At 38.5% G+C, this 14,712-nt stretch overlaps 1 protein-coding gene across 1 annotated transcript; it reads left to right on the top strand.

Annotated features, from left to right (window-relative positions):
• Window positions 1-8,921: 8,921 nt before the first annotated feature.
• On the top strand, window positions 8,922-12,911 carry LOC114902438 (ethanolaminephosphotransferase 1-like). Its single transcript, XM_029234713.1, is given in 4 exon segments — window positions 8,922-8,948; window positions 9,539-10,140; window positions 10,872-10,934; window positions 12,818-12,911. Coding segments are annotated over 4 exon segments (786 nt in total).
• The last annotated feature ends 1,801 nt before the right edge of the window (window positions 12,912-14,712 follow it).

Genomic DNA, 14,712 nt, shown 5'->3' with positions numbered 1-14,712 from the left:
GTGTGTCACTCTCTGTCTGTCTGGTCCCAGTCTGTCTTTGGAACCTTATTAACTGTCTCCAGTCAAGCATTTGCAGCAAAATGAGGTGGAAATCCTCTTTGATTCCTCTTACATATGCCGTTTATTTATTTGCTCGTTTTTACATAGGTACTTTAATTCTGTTTTTATGTTTCTCAGAATGGCCTTTATTGTCATGTTTCACAGCATCTCCTTTTAAGAAAATAGTGCCAGGAAAAAAACAAAGTACAAATCAATAAGCAGCTAACAAAACAATCCTTTTCCTTCCCCTTTAGCAGACTTAGTAATTATTGATATAATAACTGACAGTATTTTTCTCTTCATTTGGTTAGAGGCAAATTTACATCCAACCTCCTAAACAAAAATTAACTGAATACTGTGAATTACAATTTGCTAATGTTATGCCTTTCTTACTTCCTTTTTCTTTTTCACTCATTATTTTCCCCTAACTCCTGTTTTCTGCTCCTTGCTATTTTTAAATTTTGTTTTATAACATGTTTATAAGAATTTTATATCTTTTGAAAAACAGGGCAAGGTATAAATTATGAATAATACAGCCTTCGGGGTGTCTTAAAATGCTACCACATGCAAGAATTTCCCTGATTTCACGATCTTAAAATAATATTGTAATGATGCTCTCTTCTGAATGCTCATAGAATGTTATTTATACCACTTGTATGTCATTTTTTTAATGTTTTAATGTGTTATATTATTCAGTATTTGATAACTTAGTAGAAAATATATAACATAAACATAAGTCAAGATATAGCAATAGGACAGAAGCCCCTGAACTCACCTTCTAACTTAGGTAATCTAGGTACAAACACTTCTGGGATCAACCTTGACATGTGACCTTGTCCTGTAAGCAGGTGCTTCTCTAGGACTGATTTTAATTTTATAGCTGAATAGAACTGTCAGATTACAGTGTATGTGTATGATCAATTTTGTGACATACACTGGATTGTTTTCCAAAATGGTTGTGCCACTTTCCACATCTCACAGCACCAGATGAGAGTTTATTCTTTCTTTAAGGCTTTAGCAATACATTGGTAGGGTCATATTTCTTAAACTTTGCCAATTCATTCAGAAGGAGTAAAATATCGATAGTATTTCATTATGGTCTTGAGTTGTCTTTCTGTGATTGAAATTTGAAATTAATTTATCTTTATTTTATTTTTATTTTTTGCCTATCTCATTTCTTTCTTTTAAAGAGATTATAAAACATTTTATTATTTTTTGTGATAACTTAGGTACAACAAATACAACATTTGTTTCACAAGACATTAAATGATGTCACCAACACACTCTTTTTGCTCTGGTCCAGGCTACTGATTTCAGAGAAAATAAGCAACACTTATTGCACAATCATTTTATTGCAGGGGAATGATTTTAAAAATGGCAGAATTAGAAGGGCAAGGCATTCCTTTAAGCCCTGGTTTCCCAATCTCAGTTGGCCATCTCCTACATTCTCTTAAGATTATAAGCACCAGATACAACTCTAATTGTCATGGACATAAAATGAAAATAATTTTATTTCCAAGGCCAATTTACGTTAAAATTATCTTCTAATTAAGAAGGATCTGCCAAGTCCATTTCTTCTTTCTTAACCCTGTTTTGTAAGAGATCTTGGGCCTCACAACCATGTTTCTACTACAGGAGCCTGTTTAACCTGTTTCTAAATCTGATTGTATCTGAATGACCCAAGATTTATAATCAGACTATCTCTTCCTGATATTTGGGAGTGGGCTTGAGGGACACTGAAGAGTCTGGACTAGTTGCATGAACAGAGGACACAGAAGCTCAAGAGAGACAGGGCAGCAAAGTAAGACATGCATTCAGCAGGAGGGCAAACCATTCTGCAAAGACAAGGAGAAGATTAAAGTAGACACACAGAGAAAAGCTGAGAGGAAGACAAGGAGCAGTTGCCTGGGCTCATAATGGTTTTCCTTGGGTTGAAAATAATCACTGTTGGGCTTCCCTGGTGGCGCAGTGGTTGAGAGTCCGCCTGCTGATGCAGGGGACACGGGTTCTTGCCCCGGTCCGGGAGGATCCCACATGCCGCGGAGCGGCTGGGCCCGTGAGCCATTGCCACTGAGCCTGTGCGTCCGGAGCGTGTGCTCCGCAACTGGAGAGGCCACAGCAATGAGAGGCCCGCGTACAGAAAAAAAAAAAAAAGAAAATAATCACTATTAGTAATGATACTTTTTGAGAATTTACTATATGCTGGCAACTGTTCCTACCATTTTACCCATGGTATACTGAGTCTTTCAATGCTTACAGCAGTAAGATGACTAAATACTTTTAGCAACCCTAGAAATGGGAGAGTTTATCTACCTATGGTCTCAGAGCTTGCAATGAGAAGAGCAACAATCTGAACTTAGGCTGAATGACTCCAGAGCCTAAGTTTGCTCTCTCTTTCCCTCTCTCTTTTAACTTTTATTTTAACTCTGTTTCTTTTTTCCCAATAAGTTTTATTTTGAAAAGTCCTTCTTGGTCCCTAATATTTTTTTTTTTCTTTTTACATCTTTATTGAGGTATAATTGCTTTACAATGGTGTGTTAGTTTCTGTTTTATAAAAAAGTGAATCAGCCATACATCTACATATATCCCCATATCCCCTCCCTATTGAGCCTCCCTCCCACCCTCCCTACTCCACCCCTCTAGGTGGGCACAAAGCACTGAGCTTATCTCCCTGTGCTATGTGACTACTTCCCACTAGCTATCTATTTTACATTAGGTAGTGTATATATGTTCATGCCACTCTCTCACTTCGTCCCAGCTTCCCCTCCCTCTCCCATGTCCTCAGTCCCTCCTCTACATCTACATCTTTATTCCTGTCCTGCTCCTAGGTTCATTAGAACCATTTTTTTTTTTTTAGATTCCATATATGTAAGTGTTAGCATACAGTATTTGTTTTTCTCTTTCTGACTTACTTTACTCTGTTTGAAACTCTCTAGGTCAATCCACCTCACTACAAATAACTCAATTTCTTTTTATGGCTGAGTAATATTCTAATGCATATGTGTGCCACATCTTTATTCATTCACCTGTTGATGAACACTTAGGTTGCTTCCAAGTCTGGCTGTTGTAAATAGTGCTGCAATGAACATTGTGGTACATGACTCTTTTAGAATTATGGTTTTATCAGGGTATATGCCCAGTAGTGGGATTGCTGGTTCATATGGTAGTTCTATTTTTAGTTTTTTTAAGAAACCTCTATAATGTTCTCCATAGTGGCTGTATCAACTTATATTTCCACCAACAGTGCAAGAGGGTTCCCTTTCCTCGACACCCTCCCCAGAATTTATCACTTGTAGATCTTTTGATGATGGCCATTCTGACCAGTGTGAGGTGATACCTCATTGTGGTTTTGATTTGTATTTCTCCAATAATTAGTGATACTGAGCATCCTTTCATGTGTTTGTTGGCAATCTGTATATCTTCCTCGGAGAAATGTCTACTTAGGTCGTCTGTCTGTTTTTGGATGGGTTGTTTGCTTTTTTGATATTGAGCTGAATGAGCTGCTTGTATATTTTGGAGATTAATCCTTTGTCAGTTGGTTCATTGGCAAATATTTTCTACCATTCTGAGGGTTCTCTTTTCATTTTGTTTATGTTCTCCTTTGTGTGCAAAAGCTTTTAAGTTTCATTAGGTCCCATTTCTTTATTTTTGTTTTTATTTCCATTTCTCTAGGAGGTGGGTCAAAAAGGATCTGGCTGTGATTTATATCAGAGAGTTCTGCCTATGTTTTGCTCTAACAATTTTATAGTGTCTGGCCTTGCATTTAGGTCTTTAATCCATTTTGAATTTATTTTTGTGTATGGTGTAAGGAAGTGTTCTAATTTCATTCTTTTACATGTAGCTGTACAGTTTTCCCAACACGGCTTACTGAAGAGACTGTCTTTACTCCATTGTATATTCTTGCCTCCTTTATCAAAGATAAGGTGACCATATGTGCATAGGTTTATCTCTGGGCTTTCTATCCTGTTCCATTGATCTATATATCTATTTTTGTGCCAGCACCATACTTTCTTGATTACTGTAGCTTTGCAGGATAGTCTGAAGTCAGGGAGCCTGATTCCTCCAGCTTCGTTTTTCTTTCTCAATATTGCTTTTGTTACTTGGGGTATTTTGTGTTTCCACACAAATTGTAAAAATTTTTGTTCTAGTTCTGTGAAAAATGCCAGTGGTAGTTTGATAGGGATTGCATTGAATCTGTAGATTGCTTTGGGTAGTATAGTCATTTTCACAATGTTGATTCTTCCCATCCAAGAACATGGTATATCTCTCCATCTGTTTGTATCATCTTTAATTTCTTTCATCAGTGTCTTATAGTTTTCTGCATACAGGTCTTTTGTCTCCTTAGGTAGATTTATTCCTAGGTGTTTTATTCTTTTTGTTGCAATGGTAAATGGGAGTGTTTCCTGAATCTCTCTTTCAGATTTTTCATCATTAGTGTATAGGAATGCAAGAGATTTCTGTGCATTAATTTTGTATCCTGCTACTTTACCAAATTCATTGATTAGCTCTGGTAGTTTCCTGGTAACATCTCTAGGATTCTCTATGTATAGTATCATGTCATCTGCAAACAGTGACAGTTTTACTTCTCCTTTTCCGATTTAGATTCCTTTTATTTCATTTTCTTCTCTGATTGCCATGGCTAAAACTTCCAAAATTATGTTGAATAATAGTGGTGAGAGTCGGCCTTGTTCCTGATCTTAGAGGAAATGGTTTCAGTTTTTCACCACTGGCAATGTTGTTGGCTGTGGGTTTATCATATATGGCCTTTACTAGGTTGAGGTAGTTTCCCTCTATGCCTACTTTCTGGAGGGTTTTTATCATAAATGGGTGTTGAATTTTGTTGAAAGATTTTCTGCATCTATTGAGATGATCATATGGTTTTTATCCTTCAAATTGTTACTCTGATATATCACATTGATTGATTTGCGTATATTGAACAATCCTTGCATTCCTGGGATAAACCCCACTTGGTCATGGTGTATGATCCTTTTAATGTGCTGTTGGATTGTGTCTGCTGGTATTTTGTTGAGGATTTTTGCATCTATGTTCATCAGGGAAATTGGTCTGCAGCTTTCTTTTTTTGTGACATCTTTGTCTGCTTTTGGTATAGGAGTGATGGTGACCTCATAGGATGAGTTTGGGAGTGTTCCTCCCTCTGTTATATTTTGGAAGAGTTTGAGAAGGATAGGTGTCAGCTCTTCTCTAAGTGTTTGATAGAATTCATCTGTGAAGCCATCTGGTCCTGGGCTTTTGTTTGTTGGAAGATTTTTAGTCACAGTTTCAATTTCAGTGCTTGTGATTGGTCTGTTTATATTTTCTATTTCTTCCTGGTTCAGTCTTGGAAGGTTGTGCTTTTTTAAGAACTTGTCCATTTTTTCCAGGTTGTCCATTTTACTGGCATAGAGTTGCTTGTAGTAATCTCTCATAATCCTTTGCACTTCTGCTGTGTCAGCTGTTACTTCTCCTTTTTTATTTCTAATTTTGTTGATTTGAGTCTTCTCCCTCTTTTATCCTGATGACTCTGGCTAATGGTTTATCAATTTTGTATATCTTCTCAAACAACCAGCTTTTAGTTGTTTTTTATTATTTTCAGTACGCGGGCCTCTCACTGTTGTGGCCTCTCCCGTTGCAGAGCACAGGCTCCGCATGTGCAGGCTCAGTGGTTATGGCTCACGGGCCCAGCCACTCCGTGGCATGTGGGATCTTCCCAGACCAGGGCCTGAACCCATGTCCCCTGCATCAGCAGATGGACTTTCAACCACTGCACCACCAGGGAAGCCCCCAGCTTTTAGTTTTATTGATTTTTGCCATTGTTTCCTTCATTTCTTATTCATTTATTTCTGATCTGATCTTTATGATTTCTTTCCTTCTGCTAACTTTGGGTTTTTTTGTTCTTCTTTCTCTAATTGCTTTAGGTGTAAGGTTAGGTTGTTTATTTGAGATTTTTCTTGTTTCTTGAGGTAGGATTGTATTGCTATTAACTTCCCTCTTAGAACTGCTTTTGCTGCATCCCATAGGTTTTGAGTCATTGTGTTTTCATTGTCATTTGTTTCTAGGTATATTCTGATTTCCTGTTTGATTTCTTCAGTGATCTCTTGGTTACCTAGTAGCATATTGTTTAGCCTCCATGTGTTTGTGTTTATTACAGTTTTTTTTTTTGCCTATAATTGATATCTAGTCTCATAGAATTGTGGGCAGAAAAAATATTTGATACGATATCAATTTTCTTATATTTACCAAGGCTTGATTTGTGACACATGATATGATCTATCCTGGAGAATGTTCCATGTGCACTTGAGATGAAAGTATATTCTGTTGTTTTGGGGTGGGTGGATTGTCCTATAAATATCAATTAAGTCTATCTGCTCTAATGTGTCATTTAAAGTTTGTGTTTCCTTATTTACTTGCATTTTGAATAATCTGTCCATTGGTGTAAGTGTGGTGTTAAAGTCCCTTACTATGATTGTGTTACTGTTGATTTCCCCTTTTACGGCTGTTATGACTGTTAAAATTTGCCTTATGTATTGAGTTGCTCCTATGTTAGTTGCATAAATATTTACAATTGTTATAGCTTCTCCTTGGATTGATCCCTTTATCTTTTTGTAGTGTCCCTCTTTGTCTCTTGTAATAGTCTTTATTTTAAAGTCTATTTTGTCTGATATGAGAATTGCTAATCCAGCTCTCTTTTGATTTCCATTTGCATAGACTATCTTTTTCCATTCCCTCACTTTCAGTCTGTATGTGTCCCTAGGTCTGCAGTGGGTCTCTTATAAACAGCATATATATGGGTCTTGTTTTTCTGTCCATTCTGCCAGTCTGTGTCTTTTGGTTGGAGCATTTAATCCATTTATATTTAAGGTAGTTATCAATATGTAAGTTTCTATTACCATTTTCTTAATTTTGGGGGGTTTGTTATTGTAGGTCTTTTCCTTCTCTTCTGTTTCCTGCCTAGAGAAGTTCCTTTAGCATTTGTTGTAAAGTTGCTTTGGTGGTGCTGAATTCTCTTAGCTTTTGCTTGCCTGTAAAAGTTTTAATTTCTCCATCAAATCTGAATGAGATCCTTGCTTTGAAGAGTAATCTTGGTTGTAGATTTTTCTCCTTCATTGCTTTAAATATGTCCTGCCACTCCCTTCTGGCTTGCAGAGTTTCTGCTGAAAGTTCAGCTGTTAACCTTATGGGGATTCCCTTGTGTGTTATTTGTTGTTCTTCCCTTGTTGCTTTTAATATATTTTCTTTGTATTTAATTTTTGATAGTTTGATTAATATGTGACTTGGCATGTTTCTCCTTGGATTTAATCTGGATGGGACTCTCCATGCTCCTGGACTTGCTTGACTATTTTCTTTCCCATGTTAAGGGAGTTTTCGTCTATAATCTCTTCAAATATTTTCTCAGTCCCTTCCTTCTTCTCTTCTTCTTCTGGGAACCCTATAATTCGAATATTGGTGCATTTAATATTGTCCCATAAGTCTCTGAGACTGTCCTCAATTATTTTCATCTTTTTTCTTTATTCTGCTCTGTGGCAGTTATTTCCAGTTTTCTCTCTTCTGGGTCACATATCTGTTCTTCTGCTATTGATTCCTTCTAGAGAATTTTTAATTTCATTTATTGTGTTGTTCATCATTGTTTGTTTGCTTTAGCTCTTCTAGGTCATTGTTAAATGTTTCTTGTATTTTCTCCATTCTATTTCCAAGATTTGGATCATCTTTACTATCATTACTCTGAATTCCTTTTCAGGTAGACTGCCTATTTCCTCTTCATTTGTTTGGTCTGGTGGGTTTTTACTTTGCTCCTTCATCTGCTGCATATTTCTCTCTCTTCTCATTTTGTTTAACTTAGTGTGTTTGGCGTCTCCTTTTCACAGGCTGCAGGTTCGTAGTTCCTCTTATTTCTGGTTTCTGCCCCCAGTGAGTGAGTTTGGTTCAGTGAGTTGTTAAAGCTTCCTGGTGTGGGGGACTGGTGCCTGTGTTGTGGTGGATGGGGCTGGACATTGTCCTTCTGGTGGGCAGGGTGCATCCAGTGGTTTGTTTGGGGGAGTCTGTGAACTTAGTATGACTTTAGGCTGCCTGTCTGCTAATGAGTGAGGTTGTGTTCCTCTCTTGCTAGTTGTTTGGCGTGGGGCATCCAGCACTGGTGTTTGGTTGCCTTTGGGTGGAGCTGGTTCTTAGTGTTGAGACGGAGGTCTCTGGGAGAGCTCCCAGCAATTAATATTACATAGGGCTGGGAGGTTTCTGGTGGTCCAGCATCCTGGACTCAGCTCTCCCACCTCAGAGGCTCAGGCCCGACACCCCATCAGAGCACCTAAACCCTACCAGCCACATGGCTAAGAAGAAAAGGAAGAAAAAATAATGAACAGACAGAACCCCAAGACAAATGGTAAAAGCAACACTAAGCAGACAAAATCACAAAAAGAAAAATATACACAAACAGTCACAAAAAGAGGAAAAAAAGAAAGGAAGAAAGCAACGAAATCAATATACAAACTACAAATGAAAACAATCACTAAAAACTAAACTAATATAAACATGAATCTAAAACCAAATCAAACACAGAAGGCAAACCCCAAGTCTACAGTTACTCCCAAAGTCCACTGCCTCAATTTTGGGAACACCGTTGTATTCAGGTATTCCACACATGCAAGGTTTATCAAGCAAATTGTGGGATTTAGTCCACTGCTCCTGAGGCTGCACAGAGAAATTTCCCTTTTTCTTCTTTGTTCACATGGCTCCTGGAGTTCAGCTTTGGTTTTGCCCCTCCCTCTGACTGTAGGTCACCCTCAGGCATCTGTTACCCACCCAGACAGGAGGGGGTTACAGCAGCGGCTGATTAGGGCTCTTGCTCACTCAGCCCAGGGAGAAGGAAGGGTAAGGTAGTCATAATTGTGATGCGGGGACAGTCGGCGGTGGCAGATGTCAGCGTGTAGTTGCAACAGCCTGAGCTATGCCCTGTGTTCTCCCACAGAATTTGGCCTTAGCTCATGAGACCCTGGCAGTGGCATGCTGCACAGGTTCTTGGTAGGGTGTGGGTAGTGACCTGCGTTTGCACACAAGACTCTTGGTGGCAGTGGCGGCAGTAGTAGCTCTCCTTTGCCCACCTCTGGGGTCCAAGATGATAGCTGCAGCTCACGCCCATCTCTGGAGCTCACTTAGGCAGTGCTCTGTCACTTGTGAGCACATGGAGCAGGAAGCCCCTCTCCTTGCGCACCTGAAACGATGGTCTCTTGCCTCTCGGCAGGTTCAGACATTTTCCCGGACTCCTTCCCATCTAGCTGTGGCGCACTAGCCCCCTTCAGGCTCTCTTCATGCAGCCAACCCCAGTCCCCTCCCTGGGGTCTGACCTCTGAAACCTGAGCCTCAGCTCCCAGCCCCCGCCCGCTCCAGCGGGTGAGCAGACAAGTGTCTCAGGCTGGTGAGTGCTGGTCAGTGCCGATCCTCTGTGCGGGACTCTCTTCACTTTGCCCTCTGCACCCCTATTGCTGCACTCTCTTCTGTGGCTCTGAAGTTCCCTACTTGGCTGACTCCAAATCTGATAAATTTTTCTGGCTTTCTGCTGGTTGTGTTCAATTTTCTGCTTATGGCATACTTTGATCCCGACTTTTATGCTTCAGTATCAGGTCACAAGCATGTACCTGATTGGGTTTGGATTGTAGTGGGCATCCTCAACTTTGTAGCCTGCACTCTAGATGGTGTGGATGGAAAGCAAGCCTGTAGAACCAATTCCAGCACCCCATTAGGGGAGCTTTTTGACCATGGCCTGGATAGTTGGTCATGTGTTTACTTTGTTGTAACTGTGTATTCCATTTTTCGATGAGGATCATCTGGTGTCAGTGTTTTTGTTATTTATCTCCTGCTCTGGGTAGTTTTATTTTCTTTCATCCTGCCCCACTGGGAAAAGTATAACACAGGGATTCTTTTCCTGCCATGGGGAAATGATGTTAGCCAGGTGGCTGTTTCTTTTGTCTACATAGTGACTGTGATTTTGGGAGTTGAGGCCTGGTATGAACCTTTCCTGTTTAATTTATTTTATAGAGACCTATTCACTGCAATGATCATTGGTTGTGCATTATGCGTGACTCTTCCAATGAGTTTATTAAACTTTTTCAGAAGCTATAAAAATAACACCTTGAAACACAACTCAGTCTATGAAGCTGATGCTAGCGACCCAAGCCTAGCTGATAAAAAAGGACCATGTTGGTTTTGTTTTTAAAAGGAATATATATGTAATCTAAGTTGGCCAAATGAAGTTAAATTTTATGATTTTCTCAGCACTATTAAGATATAAAACTCTCCTTGTAAATTTGAAGGTAATTTGAAAGGAGTTGCTGGAGTTCAGCATGAGAAATGTGAAAACTCTAACCAACCTACTAGAAAGTATAACTGAGAAAAGTAGAGAGAAAAAGGAAGGAAGGAAGGAAGGAAGGAAGGAAGGAAAGAAGGAAGGAAGGAAGGAAGGAAGGGAGGGAGGGGGAGGGAGGGAGGGAAAGAAAGGGCTAGATGTGATGATATTGAGTAATACATGATTATATACTTTTGGCACCTAGATACACCCATTCCCAAAGCAAGCTGTATCTCCTAGGCTTTTCATTTATACGTGTCATTGAGTTTCTTGTTTTATTAAGGCTGTTTGATATTCTTTAATTTGCATTTTAAGGAATCTCAATTTCTTGGAAAAGACTGGAAAACTGAGATGAAACTGGAATGCATTTGTTTGAGACAGGGAAATATTCCAAAGTGAAACAGATAATAACTGATATGAAGAGATTTTACCAACAATGTTCTCATGCTGAAACCCATTACACTTTGGAATTTGGGGTCAAACAAAACTGTGTGCAAATCTTAAATCCATTACTTACTTACAGGCTATGCAGTCCAGCTCAGAGTCTAGCAGCACATAGAAGGTGCTTAATTAATTATATTGAATAAACTAATAAATTAATTATATTGAATAAACTAATAAATAAGTGGGTGAATAAACTTGGCAAGGTTACCTAACTCTCTTGTAGAAAAAAGGCTATGGGACTATAATGTTGCATTGTACTCTAAATGTTAAGTTCCATGCAATTCCTGAGCACAATACAAAATCTACAATAGCTTCCCTTCGCTACTTCCTAGTGATAAAATTGAGTGAAAATGAACATATCCAAGACAAACTTAAAGAAAAAAAGAGAGAGAATGAAAGAGAAAGAGAGAAGGGGAGAAATAGAAAAAGAACGAAAGAAGAGAGGGAGGAAGGGAAGGGAGAGAGAGAGAGAGAGAGAAAGAGAGAGAGAGAGAGAGAGAGAGAGAGAGAGAGAGAGAGAGAGAGAGAAGGAGAGAGAGAGAAGTAAATCCTTTGCAATTTAACTAAATTTCTGAAAGAGGTTTGCATATAACCCTTATGTTGGGTTTAACAACCTCCTAGAAATGCCTTTTACCCACTTTATCTTCAGTCACTGACTACCTCTGGGTATTGGTTTCTATAGGTAGTATTCAGAAAAGAAACCACTTTATGATATGAGTAGGATTCATATCCTTTGCCGTAAGGGAAGTTGATATGATATTTTGTCAAAAGAATTCATCTGTATGCACCATCACTATTCTCCAAGGGAGTGATTGCTGTGCCGCATAGCAAATTATACAGGCTACAGACTGACAAGATCAGAAGGAAAGTGCCAAAATGGAAAAGGTTACCATAGGTATCAAATAAGATGTCACCCTTATTAACATACACACAGGTTTGTGATACATTTATAGAAAATATTGCACTTGGGGAGTTGCTTTGTGTGAAAATTTCTGCAACAACCTGGTTTCATCATTTTCTGCTGGCAACCCATATTTATAAATTATTTTTCACAGAACAGTTGTAATATTGCAAAGTATACATGTCTCAATTGTGCTCTTAAAATAACTAGTCTTGGAATTGGAAATATACAATTAAAAATAAAACTAGGATTTTAATAGAGTGGAGTTAATTTAGAAGATTTTAACCAGCAGCCTGGGATAGGCAAGAATTGGCCACATTTCACTTCTTATAATTGACATAAAGGAAGAATAAAGAACTTCCTTCCTGAAGTGGCAGGCCAAGTCTTGATGCATTCCTTTGCTTTCTGGAAGTTTATGTATGCGTGTGTGTGTGTGTATATGCTTTTTGAAGAGTTGGGAGGAGCCCAGGGGCTTTGTAGGACCCCAGGTTCAGCACTTATATATATACATGTGATTCTCCCTGCAACAGCAATAAGTGTCACTAAAACTCATCACAGTAGCTTTGCATTCCCACAAGTGGCCATTCTATGCTTTAGCAGCGTGTTTCTTCAAGTATAATCCCAGGACAGCCCTCTTCACTATCACTTGGGGTGTCTGTTTAAATTGTGTTTCCTGAGCCCCACCATAAACCCATGTCATTTCTGGTAGGGCACTGGAAGAATGTGCAGTGGGAAATTTGCAATTTGAAAACCCCTACCATAAACAACACAAAGTAGTATACTGCAGTGACTAAGGGAAGATATTAGAACCCAATTGCCTGGTTTCAAATTTATTTTCCAACAGCTAGCTATCAGTTGTGAAACACTGAGCAAGTTACTTATCTTCCTTGTACTTCAATTTCTTCATCTTTAAAATAGGCACAGATACATATTATATAACAATACCTAAATTACATATACGTTGTTAAATAAATTGATAGTGTAAACAGCTTAGAGAAATGCTAAGCTCCAATGTTAATCAATATTATTTTAGAGGTTACCAGGTATAGAAATGATCTTAACTCATAAGGGTTTTCCCAAATTCCCCTACTATTTCATAGTATCGCCTTTGTTTTGATTTCTCAGCTCCATGAATGTGAAGATTATGTTAATTTGCTCACATCTTTGCCCAGTGCCTACGATATTGCACTCTGAATAATTTTTAAAATTTGAGTTAATTTAACACTGCCCTCTGTTTCCTTATTAGAACCAATGGCAAAAGAATAATGGTTAACAGCTTACTGTCTCATAGGAAATTATATTTAATATTTTAGGATTGAGAAAAGTGTGTGGACTCTTCAAACCCAGAAATTTTCTGGACTTTAGCAAAACTTTCCTCATAAAAGACTGGCTTGCACCCCTTTATCTTGTTGCTTTTGTTTTTTCCTTCTCCTTTTCTCATAAAAGACCCCCCATAGTCTTCTGCTTGACTCCCACCTTCATCTACTCTTATTTCCCCCCATCTCTTGCTCAGCTCTGGGTCTGGACACATGGTTTACCTGTTTTACCAAGGACCAAAACTCTTTTAGCTAGGAGTTACCACACCTGCTGCACTTTCTGCCTGAAAAGTTTCTCAAAAACTTCGCCATCTCTATTCAAAATTGTTTGTCAATGGATCTCTGTCTCCCTCTGATCAGTGAGTATCTAGTGGTGAGGAACCTTGTCTCATTCATCCTTACATCACCAGGGCCTGACACTGGGCATCAAACACACTCCCACTGAAAAAAGGAAGGAACCCAGAACACGAAAGCGTAAGATTCTTCCATTTGCTTATGTTCTCCTCTCAATCATCTTCATCGATATCAATCTAGGTTATGATTATCTTAGGAGAAACTTGGCATTGAACCTGTTAGGGGCCAGACTGACCAGCGAGAAAGAGAATGATCAGGCTGAGGAACCCTCAGAGGAACCATTCCATAAAGCCCTTTTGATGCTGCAAGCCTTCTCCTAAGCTGGTCTCAGAAGTCACTCAACCCAATTCTGTTGTGTTTTCTTAGTCACAGGCTAATGGTAGGGGTCTTCTCAGATTCGAGGAAAGAGGACTAACAAGAACATGCATTTCTATGGGGGACTTGATTCATCAATTGGAAGGCTGAAGTTCTTTCAAGGCAAGCCTGATCTTTTTCTGCCTCCTCAGATAAATTATGAATAAGTATGTTATCATGAACACTGCAGAAACGTTTAGATCTGCTACACTTGGTTTCAAAGCCCAAATCCATCATTTACCAGGCACCTGATATTATCTATGAAAGGGAACTAAAAAATATCATACCTATATTATGGGGTTATTGTGAGAAGTAAGAAAATATGGGCACAACTTCTGCTGTAAAGTAGGCACTTAGCAAGTGGTAGCTGGTGTTAATATTATTTTGATAATTTAATAAATATGTATTTATTAAACATTTGAAAGAGATAAAGTACAAGATTTATGTTTTTTCCTCTAAAAAATATCTCTAAATCAACCCCATTCTGAATGTCATTAAACAATATAAGATTATGTATTTTCAGCTCAGTTTCAGTGTATTTTACATACAGGTCAACCTTAAATTTGAAATGAAATCAATAACTTTTAAATGCTCTATTGATTTCAATCTACCAATGAAAGTGTGTAGTCCAAAGCTTGTAAAAATTCTTTTACCCAGAAGAATTGTTGATAACACAGTGTTCCAAAATACTTGGCCTATTATTAAATTAAATATCTTTTTCTAACTAATGAAAGTAACCTACATATCAAGAACATGCAAACCTATCAGATTTCACAATTTCCTTATGAGAAAATACTGCTATTCCAACTTCTTCCTTTATTTTTTTTAGGAAAGTCAGGCAGAGGGGTTAAGTGACATGACCAAATCCATTCCATAAGTTCATGATGGAGAGAGGACTAGTGTTGTGTCTCTAACTCTGAGTCTGTGGCATTGTTACTAAGTACAAACTGCTGTACTGGCTCCCTACCAGA

This window comes from Monodon monoceros, unplaced genomic scaffold (assembly GCF_005190385.1).
Source record: "Monodon monoceros isolate NGI ecotype Baffin Bay Population unplaced genomic scaffold, NGI_Narwhal_1 Super_Scaffold_20, whole genome shotgun sequence".
NCBI classification, from domain to species: domain Eukaryota; kingdom Metazoa; phylum Chordata; class Mammalia; order Artiodactyla; family Monodontidae; genus Monodon; species Monodon monoceros.
The sequence above is the reverse complement of the archived record's forward strand: the minus strand, read 5'-3'. Positions and strand labels throughout refer to the sequence as shown.